Source organism: Balaenoptera physalus, assembly GCF_965194825.1.
Source record: "Balaenoptera physalus genome assembly, chromosome: 6".
NCBI lineage: Eukaryota > Metazoa > Chordata > Mammalia > Artiodactyla > Balaenopteridae > Balaenoptera > Balaenoptera physalus.
In genome coordinates, this window is record NC_138885.1 from 130,558,470 (window position 1) to 130,574,569 (window position 16,100).

The 16,100-nt window shown below is 57.3% G+C and overlaps 1 protein-coding gene across 2 annotated transcripts; it reads left to right on the forward strand.

Moving 5' to 3' along the window:
* The first annotated feature begins 8,368 nt into the window (after positions 1 to 8,368).
* On the forward strand, positions 8,369 to 15,270 carry B3GNT7 (UDP-GlcNAc:betaGal beta-1,3-N-acetylglucosaminyltransferase 7). 2 transcript variants are annotated; one of them, XM_082466178.1, is made up of 3 exons: positions 8,369 to 8,427; positions 10,837 to 10,934; positions 12,825 to 15,270. In XM_082466178.1, the coding sequence occupies exons 2-3, from the start codon at positions 10,924 to 10,926 to the stop codon at positions 14,017 to 14,019; spliced, it is 1,206 nt and encodes a 401-aa protein (XP_082322304.1). In that variant the 5' UTR covers positions 8,369 to 8,427; positions 10,837 to 10,923; the 3' UTR covers positions 14,020 to 15,270. The 2 variants fall into 2 exon arrangements, with proteins under 2 accessions (XP_082322304.1, XP_082322303.1); XM_082466177.1 differs by lacking the exon at positions 8,369 to 8,427 and adding an exon at positions 9,414 to 9,902.
* Positions 15,271 to 16,100: the final 830 nt, after the last annotated feature.

Sequence of the window (16,100 nt, forward strand, 5' to 3'; positions counted from 1 at the left end):
GACGAGAGTTCCAAGGGTCCCGCATCCTCAGTAACACTGGATGTGCTCAGACTTGGCAATTCAGATCTTCTAATACATTGTAAAAGGATCCCCCCATCTAGTTAATTAACAGGCATCACCTCACAGAGTTATTTATTTATTTGGTGAGAACATTTAAGTTCCACTCTCAGCAAATCACAAGTATACGATACAGTGTTATCAACTCTAGTCATCATGTTTCACCTCAGATCCTTAGACCTTATTTATTTATTTATTTATTTTTTTTGCTGCACTGCACAGCTTGCAGGATTTTAGTTCCCTGACCAGGGATCGAACCCTGGGCCCCCAGCAGTGGAAGGGCGGAGTTCTAACCACTGGACCACCAGGGAATTCCCCTTATCCATCTTAGAGCTGAAAGTTTGTACCCTTTTATCAACCTCTGCCTATTTCCCCCACCACCAGCCCCTGGCAACCATTTTTCTGTTTTTATGTGTTTGACTTTTTTCTTAGATTCCACATATAAGTGATAACATGCAGTATTTATCTTTCTCTGTCTGGCTTTTTCACTTAGCATAATGCACTCAAGGTCCATCCATGTTGTCAAAAATGGCAAGATTTCCTTCATGGCTGAATAATATTCGTGTGTGTGTGTGTGGTGTGTGTGTGTGTGTGTGTGTATCTCACATCTTCTTTATCCATTCATCCATTGACAGCCACTTAGGTTGTTTCCATATCTTGGCTATTGTGAATAATGTTGCAGTAAACATGGGTGTGCAAATATTTCTCTGAAACACTTTTTTCATTCCATTTGGATATATACCTAGAAGTGGGGTTGATGGATCATATGGTAGCTGCTTTTTTAATTTTTTGGAGGAACCTCCATATTATTTTCCATAGTAGCTACACCAATTTACATTCCCACCAAAAGCACACAAGGGTTCCCTTTTCTCCACATTCTCACCAACACTTGTTATCTCTTCCTCTCTCCTATAAGAGCCATCCTAACAGGTATGAGGTGATATCTCATTGTGGTTTTGACTTGCATTTCCCTGATGATTAGCGATGTTGAGTACATTTTCATGTACCTGTTGACAATTTGGATATCTTCTTTGAGAAAATGGCCATTTTAAAATCAGATTGTTGTTTTTTTGCTGTTGAGTTGTTTGAGTTCGTTATATATTTTGGATATTAACCCCTTATCAGATATATGATTTGCAAATATTTTCTCCCATTCTGTAGGTTGCCATTTCATTTTGTTGATGGTTCCTTTTCTGTGCAGAAACTTTTTAGTTTCATGTAGTCCCACTTGTTTATTTTTGCTTTTGTTGCCTTTCCTTTGGTGTCAAATCCAAAAAAATCCCAAAAGTTGCCAATACTTATGTCAAGGAGATTACCCCCTATGTCTTTTTCTAGGAATTTTATGGTTTCAGGTCATAATCCATTCAAGTCTTTAATCCATTTTGAGTTGATTTGGGGTGTGGTATAAGAGAGAGGTCCAGTTTCACTCTTTTGCATGTTGCTAACTAGTTTTCCCAACACCATTTATTGAAGAGACCATACTTTCTCCATTGTATATTCTTGGCCTTGGCTCTTTTGTTGTAAGTTAATTGACTACATATACATGAATTTACTTCTGGGCTCATTATTTGGTTCCATTGATCTTTGTGTCTGTTTTTGTGCCAATACCATACTGTTTTGATTACTATAGCTTTGTAATATAATTTGAAACCACAAGGGTAATTCCTCCAACTTTGTTTATCTTTCTCAAGATTGCTTTGGTTATTTGAGGCCTTTTGTGGTTCCATACAAGTTGTAGGGTTGTTTTTTCTATTTCTGTGAAAAATACCGTTGGAATTTTGATAGTAGAGCCCTGGGGGTATAGCCAGTTAAGAAATGTTTGTTTGTTTGTTTGGTATAGTCTGGCTTTCAGGGCTAGGTGTTTGGGGGGCTCTTCCCTCGGGTGGAAGTTTTAGAATTTGGCACACGAGACTGGGGTCCAAACCCTCCACCCCTGAGAGAGAAGCTGGGAATTGTGAGTCCCCTCCTGGTACATGTCACTCTACCAGGGGTGGAGTATATGGCAAGAGTGTGTCTCAACCTTTCCTATCCTTTCAATGTAGGGTTTTTTTTCCCATTTTCTCGATGTGTAGTTGTCACTCAGCTAGTTTCTGGGTTTCTTTCAGAAAGAACTGCTCCATGTGTCAACATAGATTTGGTGTGTTCCTGGGAGGAGGTGGGCTCAGGCACCTCCTATGTTGCCACCTTGGCCCACAACTCCCTATGTCTATTGACCCTGCCAACCTTCACAAGTTTTGACTAAGTCACCATAGAAAATTCTCAGACAAGTCACTCATCCCTGTCTCCCAGGTGCTGGACCTCTCCCCAGTGACCTTAGCCCTGCTGGGTGAGGAGGGGGCAGAGCTGGGCCACCTGAGCTTCTGGGCAAAGTCCAGAGTCTTTGCTTGTGGGTGGGTGACAAAAACCGCCAACAAAAAATTATTGGCACCTGTAACCAAATCAGGGGAGGCAGGATGGCACTAGTTCTCAGGCCCTATTTTATCTTCCTAATACTACGGTAACCAATTACCACAAATTTAGCAGCTCAGAATTTATTCTCTCACACGTCTGTAGGTCAGAAGCCCAGGGTGGCTCAGCTAGTTTCTCTGCTCAGAATTTTACAAGGTCAAAATCAAGGTGTTGGCCAGGTAGGCTCTGGGAAGAATATGCTTCTAAGCTCATTCACACTGTGGGCAGAATCCAGTTACTTTTGGCTGCAGGACCGAGGTTCCCGAATCCTTGCTGGCTGTTAACTGGGGGCCACCTGCAGCTCCCAGGGGCCTCTCTGGTCTCTAGGCTCCAAGTGGGTCCCCATATTTCACAACCAGTAAAGGCACGTCAAATGCCTCTCACACCTGCAGTCTCTCTGATACTCCCTTCTGCTTCCAGCCAGAGAAGGTTCTCTGCTTTCAAGGCCTCTCATGATTAGATTGGGCCCACCTGGATAATCCAGGCTAAACACCCTATTTCCAGGTCTAGAACCTTAATTACATCTGGATCCTTTTTGCCTGTTTCCTAATATAGTAACAGGTTCTGAGGGTCAGGGCAGGGACAGCTTTGTGGGAGGGGCAATACTTTGCCAACCACAGGGCCTCTAGATCCAGGATTCCGGCCCTGTTCAGACTCCTGTTTCTCTGTTTGCTGTGCGTGTTGTTTGTTGTTGTTGTTTGTGGGTGGGGCACACGGGGTGCATGAGCACAACACTTCCCCAATATGTTCAGAGTCACACTCTCAAAAGCCTGGTGACCAGAGAGGAAAGGGGTGTCCCTCTCCCAGTTCCACTCCCCAGGGCAGAGCCCTGACTGGCCCAGTTTAGGTCACAGGCCCACCCCTTGGACCAAGCATGCTGTCAGGGCAGGAGGGGGCGTAGGGACTGACTGGCCCAGCCTGGTTGAGAGCCCACCCTGAGACCAGAGGGAGGAGGTCTGTTACCAAAAGAAGAGAGGGGTGCTGGATACAAAGCCCAGAACAGATTTTGTGACCATTGTCACATGGAGCCCACTCTTGGACCCCTTCTCCAGGGCTCCTGGCTCAGCCCTTTACCATGCTCACTGCAGTTCTGCAAGGCCCACTGTGTTATTAACCCGTCTTTACCGAGACCCGGCCCCAGCTCTGCCATTCACCAGCAGGCTGACTTTTCTCTGGGCCTCAGTTGTTCCTTTGGTAAAATGGGAATAAGGAAACCCCATGCCTAGCCAAGCTCTCTAGGGCTGCTAGGGAAGCAGGTGGGAGGGTATGTGTGTAAAGAAGAGTCTTTGTCAATGTGGAGAGGCCTTTGACCAGAGCCTAGGAGGGACTTCTGGGGCTCTGAGTCTCGGCCAGAGTCTCAATGGTCCCTCTGGCTCCGGCCCCTCAGTGGTAGCAGCACCAAGGCCAACAGCTACCCGGCAGGCTGTGGTAGGAGCAGGGCTGCCCAGAATGCACCTGGCCAGGCTCTGGGCCATGAAAAGGCAGCCATTCAGGGCTTGGACAGGAGCCGGGTGACGAGAGACAGGGAGCCCTGTGCTGCGGAGAGGAGGGAGGCCTCCCCGTGGGGCTGAGCTGCCAGGCTGGGGAAGGCAGGCCGGCTCACAGCCGAGGGGGAGGCGCCGGGGAAGGAAGACTAAGCTAGTGTGTTTGAGGCCGAGGGGCTGAAAGGAGGCTGTGTGTGCCCAAGCCGGCCGCCTGGCGGGTGGGGATGTGAGTCATTGGTGGCCTGGGGGGAGGGGGCACCCAGCTGTCCAGGACGAGGGGGCACAATGCCCACCCTCGTGTGAATGCGTGTCAGTGTGAATTTGAATGCGTGTGCTGGGGGTGGGGCTGGAGCCCTGCAGATCTGTCTGGACCTCCCAAGGCTCCCTGGGGTGGGCACACCCCGTCATCCTCTGAATACGGCTGTGGCGAGACTGGCCTCGTCCCTGCCAGGGTCTCCTCCAGGCAGCCAATGCTGGCAATTCATGCCCTCTGTTATTCAGCCAACGGCATCGGTGCCTCCCCCACCCTGTGCTGCCGGGAAAACAGAAAGGCCTGCCCCTGCTTTTAGTTGTCATGGGACAGGTGGAGGGGGGACAGGCAGACAGACATGATGCCAGCCAAGAGAGGGAACACCTACTCCAAGGAAGGGGATATTTGTGGTGGGTTTTTTTTTTTTTTTTTTAATTTTTTTTTATTTAATTTAATTAATTTATTTATTTATGGCTGTGTTGGGTCTTCGTTTCTGTGCGAGGGCTTTCTCTAGTTGCGGCAAGTGGGGGCCACTCTTCATCGCGGTGCGCGGGCCTCTCACTATCGTGGCCTCTCTTGTTGCGGAGCACAGGCTCCAGACGCGCAGGCTCAGCAATTGTGGCTCACGGGCCTAGTCGCTCCGCGGCATGTGGGATCTTCCCAGACCAGGGCTCGAACCCGTGTCCCCTGCCTTGGCAGGCAGATTCTCAACCACTGCGCCACCAGGGAAGCCCTGTGGTGGGTTTTGAAAGATGAGCAGAAGTTCACTCGATGCAGCAGGGGGGAGCGCATCTGAGCAGTAGGAAGCTGGAGTCTTGGTGAAGGAGAGAGGAAGGCCAGGGTGGCTGGAGTAGGGATGGGAGGTAGACTCGGGTGGTGCAAAGGGCCTGTGGTCAGTAGCTGGAGGTTCCTGGAGGTATGGGTGGGCATAGGCTTGAGGTGGAGGAGATCAGAAGAGGCCACTCAAGGATGCAGTAGGGAGCTGCCTGGTGCTGAGCCCATTCTCAAGGGCCTGCCAAGCAGGGTTTCACTGGTAGCAAATGAGCTGGTTGGGGGAAGCCCCTCCCACCTGGACTTGTGTGTGTGTGTGTGTGTGTGTGTGTGTGTGTGTGTGTGTGTGTGAAGGTGTGTGTGCGAGTGTGATGAGTATCTGGGTGTGTCTCTGGGTGAGTCTAGGTGTGTGTATGTGCCTCTCTCTGTGGTAATGTGTGTCTCTGTAGGTGTATGTGTATAAGTGTGTCTGCGTGTATTTCTTACCAGGTGTGCATGTACCTCTTGTGTGTATGAGTGTGTATGACTATGACTGTCATGCCGAACATGCATGCTTCCGTGTGTGAATGTGTCTGTGTACGAGTGCTGTGTGTCTCTAGATACGTCCGTGTGTGCATGCCTGTCCCTGGGTGTGGTGTGTGTCTGGGTCTGTCGCTTGCTTGCCCGTGTGGCTGTGTGTGTGCCTGCTGTGAGTGCCCAGCACGCCCTGCCCACAGCGCCTGGGGCTCGGCCCAGCTGGCCCGCGCCCAGGGCAGCATCCGGGGAGGGCGCCTCTCGTTCCCGCCCCGCTTCTTCACAGGCCGCCCTGACCCTGCTCCTGGGCCTGTTCGGATTGTGGCTTCTCTCTCGTCTGACCAGCTCCACCCACACGTGACTGGCTCCCACCCCTACAAAGACCAGGGTGGCTTCAGCTGCCCCCAGGCCAGCCGGTGGGGGCCCAGGCACAGGAAAGGGGAGGCCAGCCCCACAAAGGGGCTGTGCCCACCCCCCCAGTGGCCAGCCTGGAGAGAAGGACTTGTCAGGAAAACGTTTACAGACACTTCCCACACAGACACCACCCTTCTTCTTCCTCCTGGGGCCCTCAGGCTTAGGGCTTGTTTCTGAGGGCAGTTTGAGAGTCCAAAGGGGCATGAGCAGGAGGGCTGGCCTGGGCACCTCTCCCCTGCCTTCTTGAGAAGAGCAGCTTCCTTTAAGGGATCTGCCCCCTCACAGTTGTTCTGACTACAGCAGAGGACACGTGACCCAGGCCCGGCCGATCATGGCACCCCAACCCCCCAGACGCAATCACTGGCCCGTCAAACAAGCTTGAGCTACTTTGAGTTGGGTGTCTGTCACTTGCAGCCAGAGGGGCCCCGGACAACCCTTGCCTCAGTCGCGGGTCTGAGTCTCCAGGGCACACGGGACCACCCTTGCCTGGCGCTTACCACTCCTCTGTCCTTCCCTGGCTTTCTCGGATCCCATACAAGGGCTGTGGCCACACTTCACCCCTCTTCTCAAGCTACTGACTCCACGGCCGCTTCCTCAACTGCCTCCTGCTTCGATGGGAAAGCCAACTCCTCAGCTCTTCCATCTTGGCCCTGATTTCCTCCACACCTGCCTCCCATTAGGTCTTTCCTGTCCCCAGGCTCACAGGAGGAACTGTCCCTCCGCTGGCCCTTGCCCACGGCTGACCAAAAGAGCTGGAATTGGAGGGCTCAACACCAGTGGTTCCCAAACCTTCCTGCGCATCAGAATCACCTAGGAAAGTGGAAAAATACAATTTCCCAGGTTCCATCAGATTCTCTGCAGGCAGGCCCTGGAATCATGGCAACATCACCTTCATAGTTGTTGGGTCAGTCTTGGCTCCATCAGGATTTGGCCCTAGAAGGGCATCTTGGGCTTCCCTGGCAGCAATGGGGTTGCCCGTTGTGTTGCTCATATGGGGACCCTGCAAGGAGCCCCTTTTACCTTCCTCGCATCTTCTCTCAAGCCCCTGTGATCTGGACTTCTCTTTGGCCCAATCTTCCTTTGGGTGAGGTGACCTCTCAGACTCCAAACCAGACCACTCGTGCTTCAAAACCCTGTCCTTCCTCCCTGCCCCCTCCCCGAGCACCCCCTTTCTTCCCCCATCCCCCCACCTCTCTGCTCACTCTTTTTTGACCTCCTCCTCTTCCTCCCACTCTTTAAAGGGAGGGCCAACCCACAGGAAACATGGTCCCCTGGAAGACTGCAGTGGGAACAGAGTTTGCCTGCAGGGGGCTCCTCCAGTGCCAGTTTGTGCACTGCCCCCCTTGACCAGGCAGCCCCTCCCAGCATGCCCTGCAGGGTGGGTCAGGTTTCTGCAGGGGATATGGGTGGCCTCTGAGAACCACAGGTAGGTGAGGACAGTGGGCCTCACCCCACACCTCCGGGACAGGTGGTGTGTGACAGTGCAATCAATGCTGCCCCACTTAAAGCACCTGTTACCAAGAAGCACAAAAGCAGACCTCCTACCCCTGCCCAGGAGCCCGAGGGAGCACCACTTTCCATCCCAGGGCAAATTCAAGGACACGCTCATGCTGACCAACGACTGGCTAACCCTCCAGTCTGATCATTATAGGTGAGGGGGGCACCCAAGACCAATTAGAGAAAGTTCTGGGCCCAGGGCACTGCTCTGCTGGGTTATGGGGGCTCATTCAGGCTCGAACAGAGGGGCCTGTGCAGTTTCTTGCCAGGCACACATCTTCACCAAAGTGATGGCTTCTGACACTCCAGTGTGAATTAACAGACCCCATGGTGCAAGTGTAGATGGCCACCCTCGAAGCGCTGGCCGTGTCTGCCCCTGGAGCGTAGAGTCCTACTTGGGGAGGATAGGAATTCACACGCTCACACACATCACACTGCTGCACTTAAGGGACCACAGGCAGGGCCACTCTCCAGATTCCAACCAATTCTGGAGGGTTGGTGGGGGCTGATGTGAAAGAAAGGGGGGAGGGGGAGGGGAAAGGGGGAGGGGAGGAGAAAGGGGGGAGGGGAGGGGGAGGGGAAAGGGGGAGGGGGAAGGGGGCTCTTGGGGATCTCCCAGGCAGGGCTCACTGAGCTCCCTCTTTCAGGGCAGAACGTCAACCTGAGGGGAGCAGAGGATGACCATGTGACAGGGACAGCTGAGCCACTTCCACCATGCTTGGGCCCCACGCCAGCCCCCGCCTAACCGTCTGCTCCCATTCCCCCACCCTCCCTCCAGGGCCCCGTCCACCTCCCGGATCAGTTTCTGCAGCTTCCCTCTGCCTTCAGCCATGGCTGTGGGGCAGGTGACAGATTCCATCTGCAGACTGACCTCTGCCTCCTCAGGGACCTTGCTCAACCACCTCCTTCAAGGCATAAGACATCAGCAGGAATCTGCTGCTGGGACTCTGCCCAAAGGGCAGGGGCTGGGACAGGTGGAGTGGGCCAGACTGGGTGGGTTCCAGCACTCCTGATAGGGACAGGCTCAAGCAGCCCCAGGGGAGCCTGTCAGACTGACGGTGCAAGCTGACCAGGGGCTGGCCTGGCTCCCACCCCAGAGTCAAGCACCGAGTATTTAACTGTCATCCATTTCCCAGTCTGAGTTTGACCGAGGCACAGATGAAACGAATCCATGATGGCAAACTGTTCCTCTCAATGGACCAGATTCCACTGGCAAACACTCTGCTGCCTTTGGCGGCAGTCCTCCCATTACCACCTTTGAAACCTCCTGGGTTCTGGGGCCTATGGATTGGCTCGACACCCCACAGGAGGCACTGATCAAGCTTCACATGCGTCATCTCCGTAATTCCGTGCTGCCAGGAAACTGAGGTCTCAAGGTGATAAGCCACCTGCGCCCAGTGACCTGCAGGAAGTGCAGACCCACAGACCCGACACTGCCCCTCCAGTCCCTAAACCTGGCCTCAAAATCCCTTCCCAGAGATCACTGTGTCCACCCCTCATTAGGCTCCTGAAAAGACCCCGCAGCTTCCAGGTGAGAGGTCAGTGCTGAGGCAGGGCAGATTGTCCTCAGCCAGGCCAGCACTAGCCCTCCCTCGAGGCCATACTTGCAGGGCAAAGCAAGAGAACACAGAAGCCTGGGCAGTGAACTACCGGGTGCCCTGCAGGATGGGTGGCCAGTGGGACTCTGGGTGGCCCTCAACAGCAGGCCGTCAGGCCAAGGGGGGCTTTGGGCTGCAGGTCAGACCTTCTTCCTACTCTGGTACTTGGGAGGGGCTGCTACTAAGGCGCTGGCCCCAGGGTTCTCCTCTGGAATTCTGCCTGAAAGGCCCTTCACAGTCCCTCACTGAAGCTTGCAACATCCAGGAAAAATTCTATTGAGTGTTGGCTTTCTCCTCCCCCTCCAATGGGCCCTCGAGCCTTAAAGAAAGGGCTCCTCACCAGAGCCTCAGGGGCCTGGGGTCCAGTTGGGAAAGAGCAGCCTCCTTAGGCTTCCTACTACCTGCCTCTGACTGTACCTAGAGGCCTCCTGGCCTCCCTGGGTGCCCCTTGGCAGGAAGTAGCTCCCTGTCACTGCTTTCCCTAAGTGAAGGGCAAAAGGGCCTGCCTCCGGAGCCAGGCAGGCTTCCTGGGTTTGCTTACTATGAGACCTGACCCACTGGAGGCAGGCACCTCCATTTCCTCCTTTGTAAAATGGTAATAATAATAGCCTCTAGGACTGAGTCATTTCACACAGGGGCCTAGACCGTGCTTTGCATATTGCACTGCTTGATGAATGTTAGCTGTTATTTACTGGACTGTGAAATGCTTCTGTTTCACTACTGTGGGCCTTTTTGAGGCCCTACTGTAAGTTCAGTGATGGGACCTCAACATGGAACAAGGCTAGGACAGACATTACCTGTTAGAGGATCCTGGAAGTCACCTGGATGGAACACCACCGCCCCAGACCCACCTGGGCCAAGAACGTCCCTGTGAGTTCTCTGCCTTTGTGCAGCCCACCCCCTAGGAGCCCCTGGGTGTGGCATACACAAACAGATTAATAAAGGCTTAGGGACAAAAAAGGTTTTGAGTGAAATACTTGTTGAGGGATGAAAAGGAAGGTTGGGCCGGCAGACGGGCCTTTCCTTGGTGGTGAGGAGGGGCTTCCAGAGGCGAGAAGGACCGCAGAGATGGAGAGGGCTATTGTCCGGGGACACAGAGAAGGTTTCAGGGCTGAGCTGCGGCCTGGGCCGGGGTCCCCACTCAGGCAGCCCGGCCTCCCCCTGACCTCTGCTCGGGGTTCTGCTCTCCCAGCCCCAGTCTCTCTCCTCCGTAGACCCAGCCTTAGGTAGCTAGGTGCGGGGGGTGGGGGGGGGGCTGGGGGGGCGGGGGGGAGGGGAGAGGGCAGAGGGAAACAGAGGGGGGGAAAGGAAGCCCTGTCTGCCTCTGCTTCCCCCACCCAGAAAAAGTCCGGACGGGGCCAGAGGGAAATGGCTGGGCCCCGCGCGCCTGGGGAGGTTGGAGGTGGGTGGGGTCCCGGTCCGCAAGAGTCCAGAGGGGCCGGCGACCCCAGGGACGCCCCGCGGGGGAAACCGCGTCCCTGGGGGCGTGAGTGACCCTCGTGGGCTCCGAAGTCCTGACTCGGCCACTCACGCTCGGGCCGAGTGATCCTGGGCGGCTCCGGGCGCTCCCGGCGCTCGGGCGCCATCCCCGGGAAATGGGTAATTGCCGCCCCGCGCGGGGCTGAGGGCTCGGCGCGCGGCCGCGGGGACGGAGGGCCGGGGGCGCCGAAGGGGTTAAGGTACCTGGGCCGCCGCCTACCCTCCCGGCCCCTCCTCCGGCCGCGGGGAAAAGGAAAGCCTCGGTGGGGGCGCGGCCCGGCCTCCGCCCATGCCCGCCCCCGTCCCGGTCCCCGTCCCGGTCCAGGTCCCCGCCCGCCGTCCCCGAGCCGCGGCGCCCAGAGCTGCGATCCGCGCGCCCCGCTCCGCCGCCGCCGCCCTGGACCGGGCCGCCATGTCGCTGTGGTGAGTGGGGCCGTCGGGCCGGGGTACCCGGGCTGGGGGCGCGGGGAGGCATGCCGCGCTGGGTGTCCCAGGCTGGCCTCACTTTCCCGGGCACAGATGGGCTGGCACGGCGGTGGCCGGAGATGCCCGGCTGTGCGCGACGCCTGGACCGGCCGGTCAGCGACCGGGGACCGCGGGGCCCGTGCGCTCAGCCCTCCCCGGCGGCCCCTCTGCTCCCTTACGCCCGGGCACCGAGGCACGCACATCCCACTCCCGCGCCCGGGGAGTTAGCGACGCAAGGTCTCGCCGGCAGCTGGGTCCCGTCCCCCATTCCGAGGGCCTCCTGCGTCCTGGGCGACCCCCGTCCTCTACCCTCAACCCCCGAGTGGCTCTCCTTCCTCCCGGGGAGCTCGTGCCTCCCGCCTGCCCACCTCTCCCCTTCTCCTCTCCTCCCGTTGGGGGCTTTTTTCCCACAAATGAAGTGGGGCGGTGCAAGTGGAACCAGCCTGGCGTGGAGGGGGATGACCCCCTCCGTACTTCCTCCAGTCCGGCCTCCCGAACTGGGGTGTGGAGGGCTTCGCTGAAACCACCAGGGCAGGAAAGCCGGCCCCGGAGCACTCCGCTCCCACCCCCTGGGAGGATCCGGTCTTGGGTCACACCCCTGTCCCAGCACCTGAGAGGATCCAGTCTTCCTCCAGGAAATCTTGGGACCCCATGGGAAACTGCCGCTCCATGGGGCTCAGCCTTCACTCGCCCTGGGTGCCTGCACCTTTAATCAGCCGGTCCTGAGGCCACCCCAGGCGTCTCCACCTGGTCCCACTCTCACCACTTTGCAGTCTGTCTCTCCCATATCTCCCCTCTTGGCACTCAGGGCCATCTCCCTGCTGGGCTGGCCCTGTGAGGCCACACTTTTCTGGCCTGCCCCCCACCCCGGAGTCCCTAGCTCCTATGTCTCCACAGGAGAGAACATGGCAGGTGGCCTGGCCACCCCCAGAGTGTGAGCTGACGAGAAAGGGTCCTGGCATCCTAGGGCTCAGGGTCCAGAGACTCAGGGCCCTGGCCCTGGCTCTGCGAGCACTCCTGGAAAAAAAAAAATCTGATTTCTGCTTCCGAAAGGGGTGTGGTGAGGTTAACTTGGCATGAGGGACCCTGGAGAGTGGGGATACAGCTGCGCCCTTCCCAAGGCAGCAGAGCTGGGGGACTTCACCTCTCCTAGTGGGGGTATGGGGGCATTGGGCATGCTAGGAGATGCTCGCCCCATTTTCAGGCCTCTGTCGACCGTGAGAGCTGTTCTTTTTTGTTGGGTCACATGGATGCCTGAGGACGGGGAAGGGACAGGCTTCTTCAGGTCCCAAGTTAGAGCCGGCTCCCCAATGTCCCCCATACTTTTTGAGCAGGTGTACTCTCTGAGGGTTCACCAGGCTTGCACAAAGCAAAGGGGGTGCCTGGGGGAGAGGTGGGGAGCAGGGCAGAGGTCGTCCTCGGGGAATCACAGCATTCCCCTGACTCCATACCCACTGCGTGCCCGGCACTGCAGCTAGCACTCCAGCTGCATGTTATCCTCATTTCGGAAAAGAAGAAATCATGGCTCGGAGAGGTTAAGGGAGACCCACTGGACCTCTCCATTCAGCTTGTAAGTAGCAGGACCAAAATCTGAATCCTAGCAGCCTGACTCCACAGTGTTTGTACTTAAGCTCTGTGCTGTGTGGCTCCCCTGGTCCTGGAGGAGGGAGGTCAGGATGAGAGAGGAAGCAGGACCTTCCTCTGACCGCTCAGGGGCCCAGGGACTTGAGTCTGTGCCCAGGGTCCACTTGCCCATCTGGGACTGCACCTCTGTACAAGGGGACTGACTCATCCTTTCTTCTCTCCTCTGTACCATCCTCTCCCCACCTCACCCCACCCCCACCCCAGGAAGAGAACCATCTACAAGAGTGTGTGCCTGTCGCTGGCCCTGCTCGTGGCTGTAACAGTATTCCAGCGCAGTCTGACCCCCAGCCAGTTTCTGCAGGAGCCCCTGCTACCCACCCTCGGGTTACAGAAGGCCCAGAAACCGAGCGGACACCTGGTGAACCCTGACAGCTTCTGGAAGAACCCGAAGGATGCGGTCACCCTCACACCCATGGTTTCACGGGGTCCCCAGGCCTGGGATGTGACCACCACTAACTGCTCAGCCAATGTAAACCTGACCCACCAGCCCTGGTTCCAGGGCCTGGAGCCACACTTCCAGCAGTTTCTGTTCTATCGCCACTGCCGATACTTCCCCATGCTGCTGAACCATCCAGAGAAGTGCAGCGGCGACGTCTATCTGCTGGTGGTTGTCAAGTCCGTCATCACACAGCACGACCGCCGTGAGGCCATCCGCCAGACCTGGGGCCGCGAGCAGGAGTCGGCGGGCCGGGGCCGGGGCGCCGTGCACACCCTCTTCCTGCTGGGTACAGCCTCCAAGCAGGAGGAGCGGGCCCACTACCAGCAGCTGCTGGCCTACGAGGACCGCATCTACGGGGACATCCTGCAGTGGGACTTTCTTGACAGCTTCTTCAACCTGACCCTCAAGGAGATCCACTTCCTCAAGTGGCTTGACATCTACTGCCCCCACGTACACTTCATCTTCAAGGGCGACGATGACGTCTTCGTCAACCCCACCAACCTGCTGGAATTTCTGGCTGACCGGCGGCCCCAGGAAGACCTGTTTGTGGGTGATGTCCTGCAGCACGCTCGGCCCATCCGCAGAAAGGATAACAAATACTACATCCCCGGGGTCCTGTACAGCCAGGCCAGCTACCCGCCGTACGCAGGCGGAGGGGGCTTCCTTATGGCCGGGGGCCTGGCCCGGCGCCTGCACCACGCTTGTGACACCCTGGAGCTTTACCCCATCGACGACGTCTTCCTGGGCATGTGCCTGGAGGTGCTGGGCGTGCGGCCCACGGCCCATGAGGGCTTCAAGACGTTCGGCATCTCGCGGAACCGCAACAGCCGCATGAACAAGGAGCCCTGCTTCTTCCGCTCCATGCTCGTCGTGCACAAGCTGCTGCCCACTGAGCTGCTTGCCATGTGGGGTCTGGTGCACGGCAACCTCACCTGCTCCCGCAAGCTCCAGGTGCTCTGACAGCGGGCGGGCCGCCAGCGTAGACTAGGGCGTGTGCCCTCGAGCCCCGGAAGGCATGAGGCTGCAAGTGCGAGGCCAGGGCACAGTCTTTGGTCCCCGCGGGGTAGGTGGAGGGGTGGGCCTTACGTGTCCCCAGGTGTGGTGGGGTGCAGGTAGCCGGAGCTGAGGCCCGGGAACGTTTGGAACTGCCCAGACTGGAGACGGTTCTCTGGGGAGCAAGGCCACTGGCCCCTGGCAGCCCTCCTAACCTGGGTCTGTGGCCTGGCTCCCTCTTGACCTGGTGGGAGGCCCTGGTGGCCTCTGAAGGAACCCTGTGCTCAGGTACCTGGGCTAGACCTGCCCCTGGATGGGTCTGCGGCTGCCCTCTGACCTTCATGGAGAAGATTCTCCTTCTCCTGTGAAATGCCTCAGTCTCCCCACGGGCCTAAGCAGCCCTTTCAGGAGAAGCTCAGCCCTGTGCAGGCTCACAGGCCCTCTCACGCCCCTGGGTCTCCTGGAGACTGAGCCTCAGAAGGCCCTCGGCACACCCCCGCCCCTGACCTACCTGGGGTTTGGCTGCCCAGTCTCTACTCCCAGTTGGCTTCACGCCTAGCTGCGTCCTGTGACGCTCCATCCGGCTCCCGTCTGTCTGGAAGCATGACCGGCCACTCTGACTACCTCAGCGACCCTCAGAACCTCTGGATGGGCTGCAGCCCCACCTCACCCCCTGACGCAGGGCCGAAGAGCAGTGCTCCGGCCCCGGCAGTCACGGTGATACCCAACCGGCCCAAGCCGAGGGCCCTCCTGCAGCCCCGTGAGGCCTGGCTCCCCAGCCGGAAACCAGCCGGTTTGACCCTGGAAGTGGACATTCCTTTATTAATGTGAAGTTCTATTTATGAAGAATTTGGAGGGAGAAGGTGCCAGGCCTCGGGAGAAGGTGGTGTTCTTCCCTCCCCTTCCCTCATTTCAGCAAGACACGACCTGCCTCAGCCACTCTTCCCCCCACAGCCACAACCCCGCCCCGGCACCCCCGTGCCCGTCCCAGCCCCGCTCCAGAACCCTGCCCGACCTGCACGCCTACTTCTGCAGGGCCTAAGCAGACCAGCATTCGCCCCTGTGAAGGGATGGCGTGGCCCTCGTGGGCCGCCCCACTCAGGTTCAGGGGTCCTTGGGGGTGGCTGCAGAAGGATGCCACCTCGGATCAGGGTCGAGTCACCTGGGAAAAGATTGAGGGATCGACTCTATTTTCTCAATAAAAGGGGACTGATTTTTTTTCTGGTGTGAAAGTTCCTGTCGCCATCTCCGTCGGAGGGCCTGTCTGGGGCCAAGGTTGCTGGAGATTTCTGAAGACACAGCTCGTTCCTTGTTCTTGGCTGGTGGGTACACAAGGACCCTTTGCAGGACCTTAGAGGGAGCTGAGTGCCAGGATGAAAGCAGAGTCAAGAAAGACGCCCCCTGGGTGGGGAGCGGGGTGCAAGAGAGACCTGCCGCCCACAGAGTGTTCCCAGCGAGCGCCAGGCCAGAGCCGCCCGAGGCCGGCGTTGCAGCGAGTGGGGTTGGGTCGGGGGCGTGCAGGGGCTGGTGGGCTTCCTGACGTTCCTTCAGCCAGCCTGGAGCCTTGGTAAGGTTGACAAGCAGCACTGAAACAGTGGCTCTGTGGGGGCCGGTGTGAGCGGGACCGCACTGTGCAGGGAACCTCGGCCTGCGTACTTCCAGGCTGGCACTGGGGCTGTAGTGGGCAAGCCAGCAGCTCCCTGCCTGCGCCCAGTGGGTCACATGCCCCGAGAGGGTCACTTACTTATTAATGTCCACGCTAGGACTCTCCTCCAGGTGAGTGAGAGGAATGGCTAGATCCTAACGTAACGCACCATCTTAGAATGTTAAGAATTTCACGATGGCACAGCAGAGTTAAACCGGGCACAGTGGCCTTCTGAGGCGGAGCCTTGTGACTGTACAGGTCACTAGCCTTCTTTGCCCATCACTCACCCTCTGAAGCCAGGGGCTGCAGAAAGCAGGGAGGGGCTCTGGGGTCTCTGCCTTCCCAGAGCTCAGTCCAGCGAGGCCGAGAGCCATGGAGGGACACCCAGGAGACAGAGGTGGAA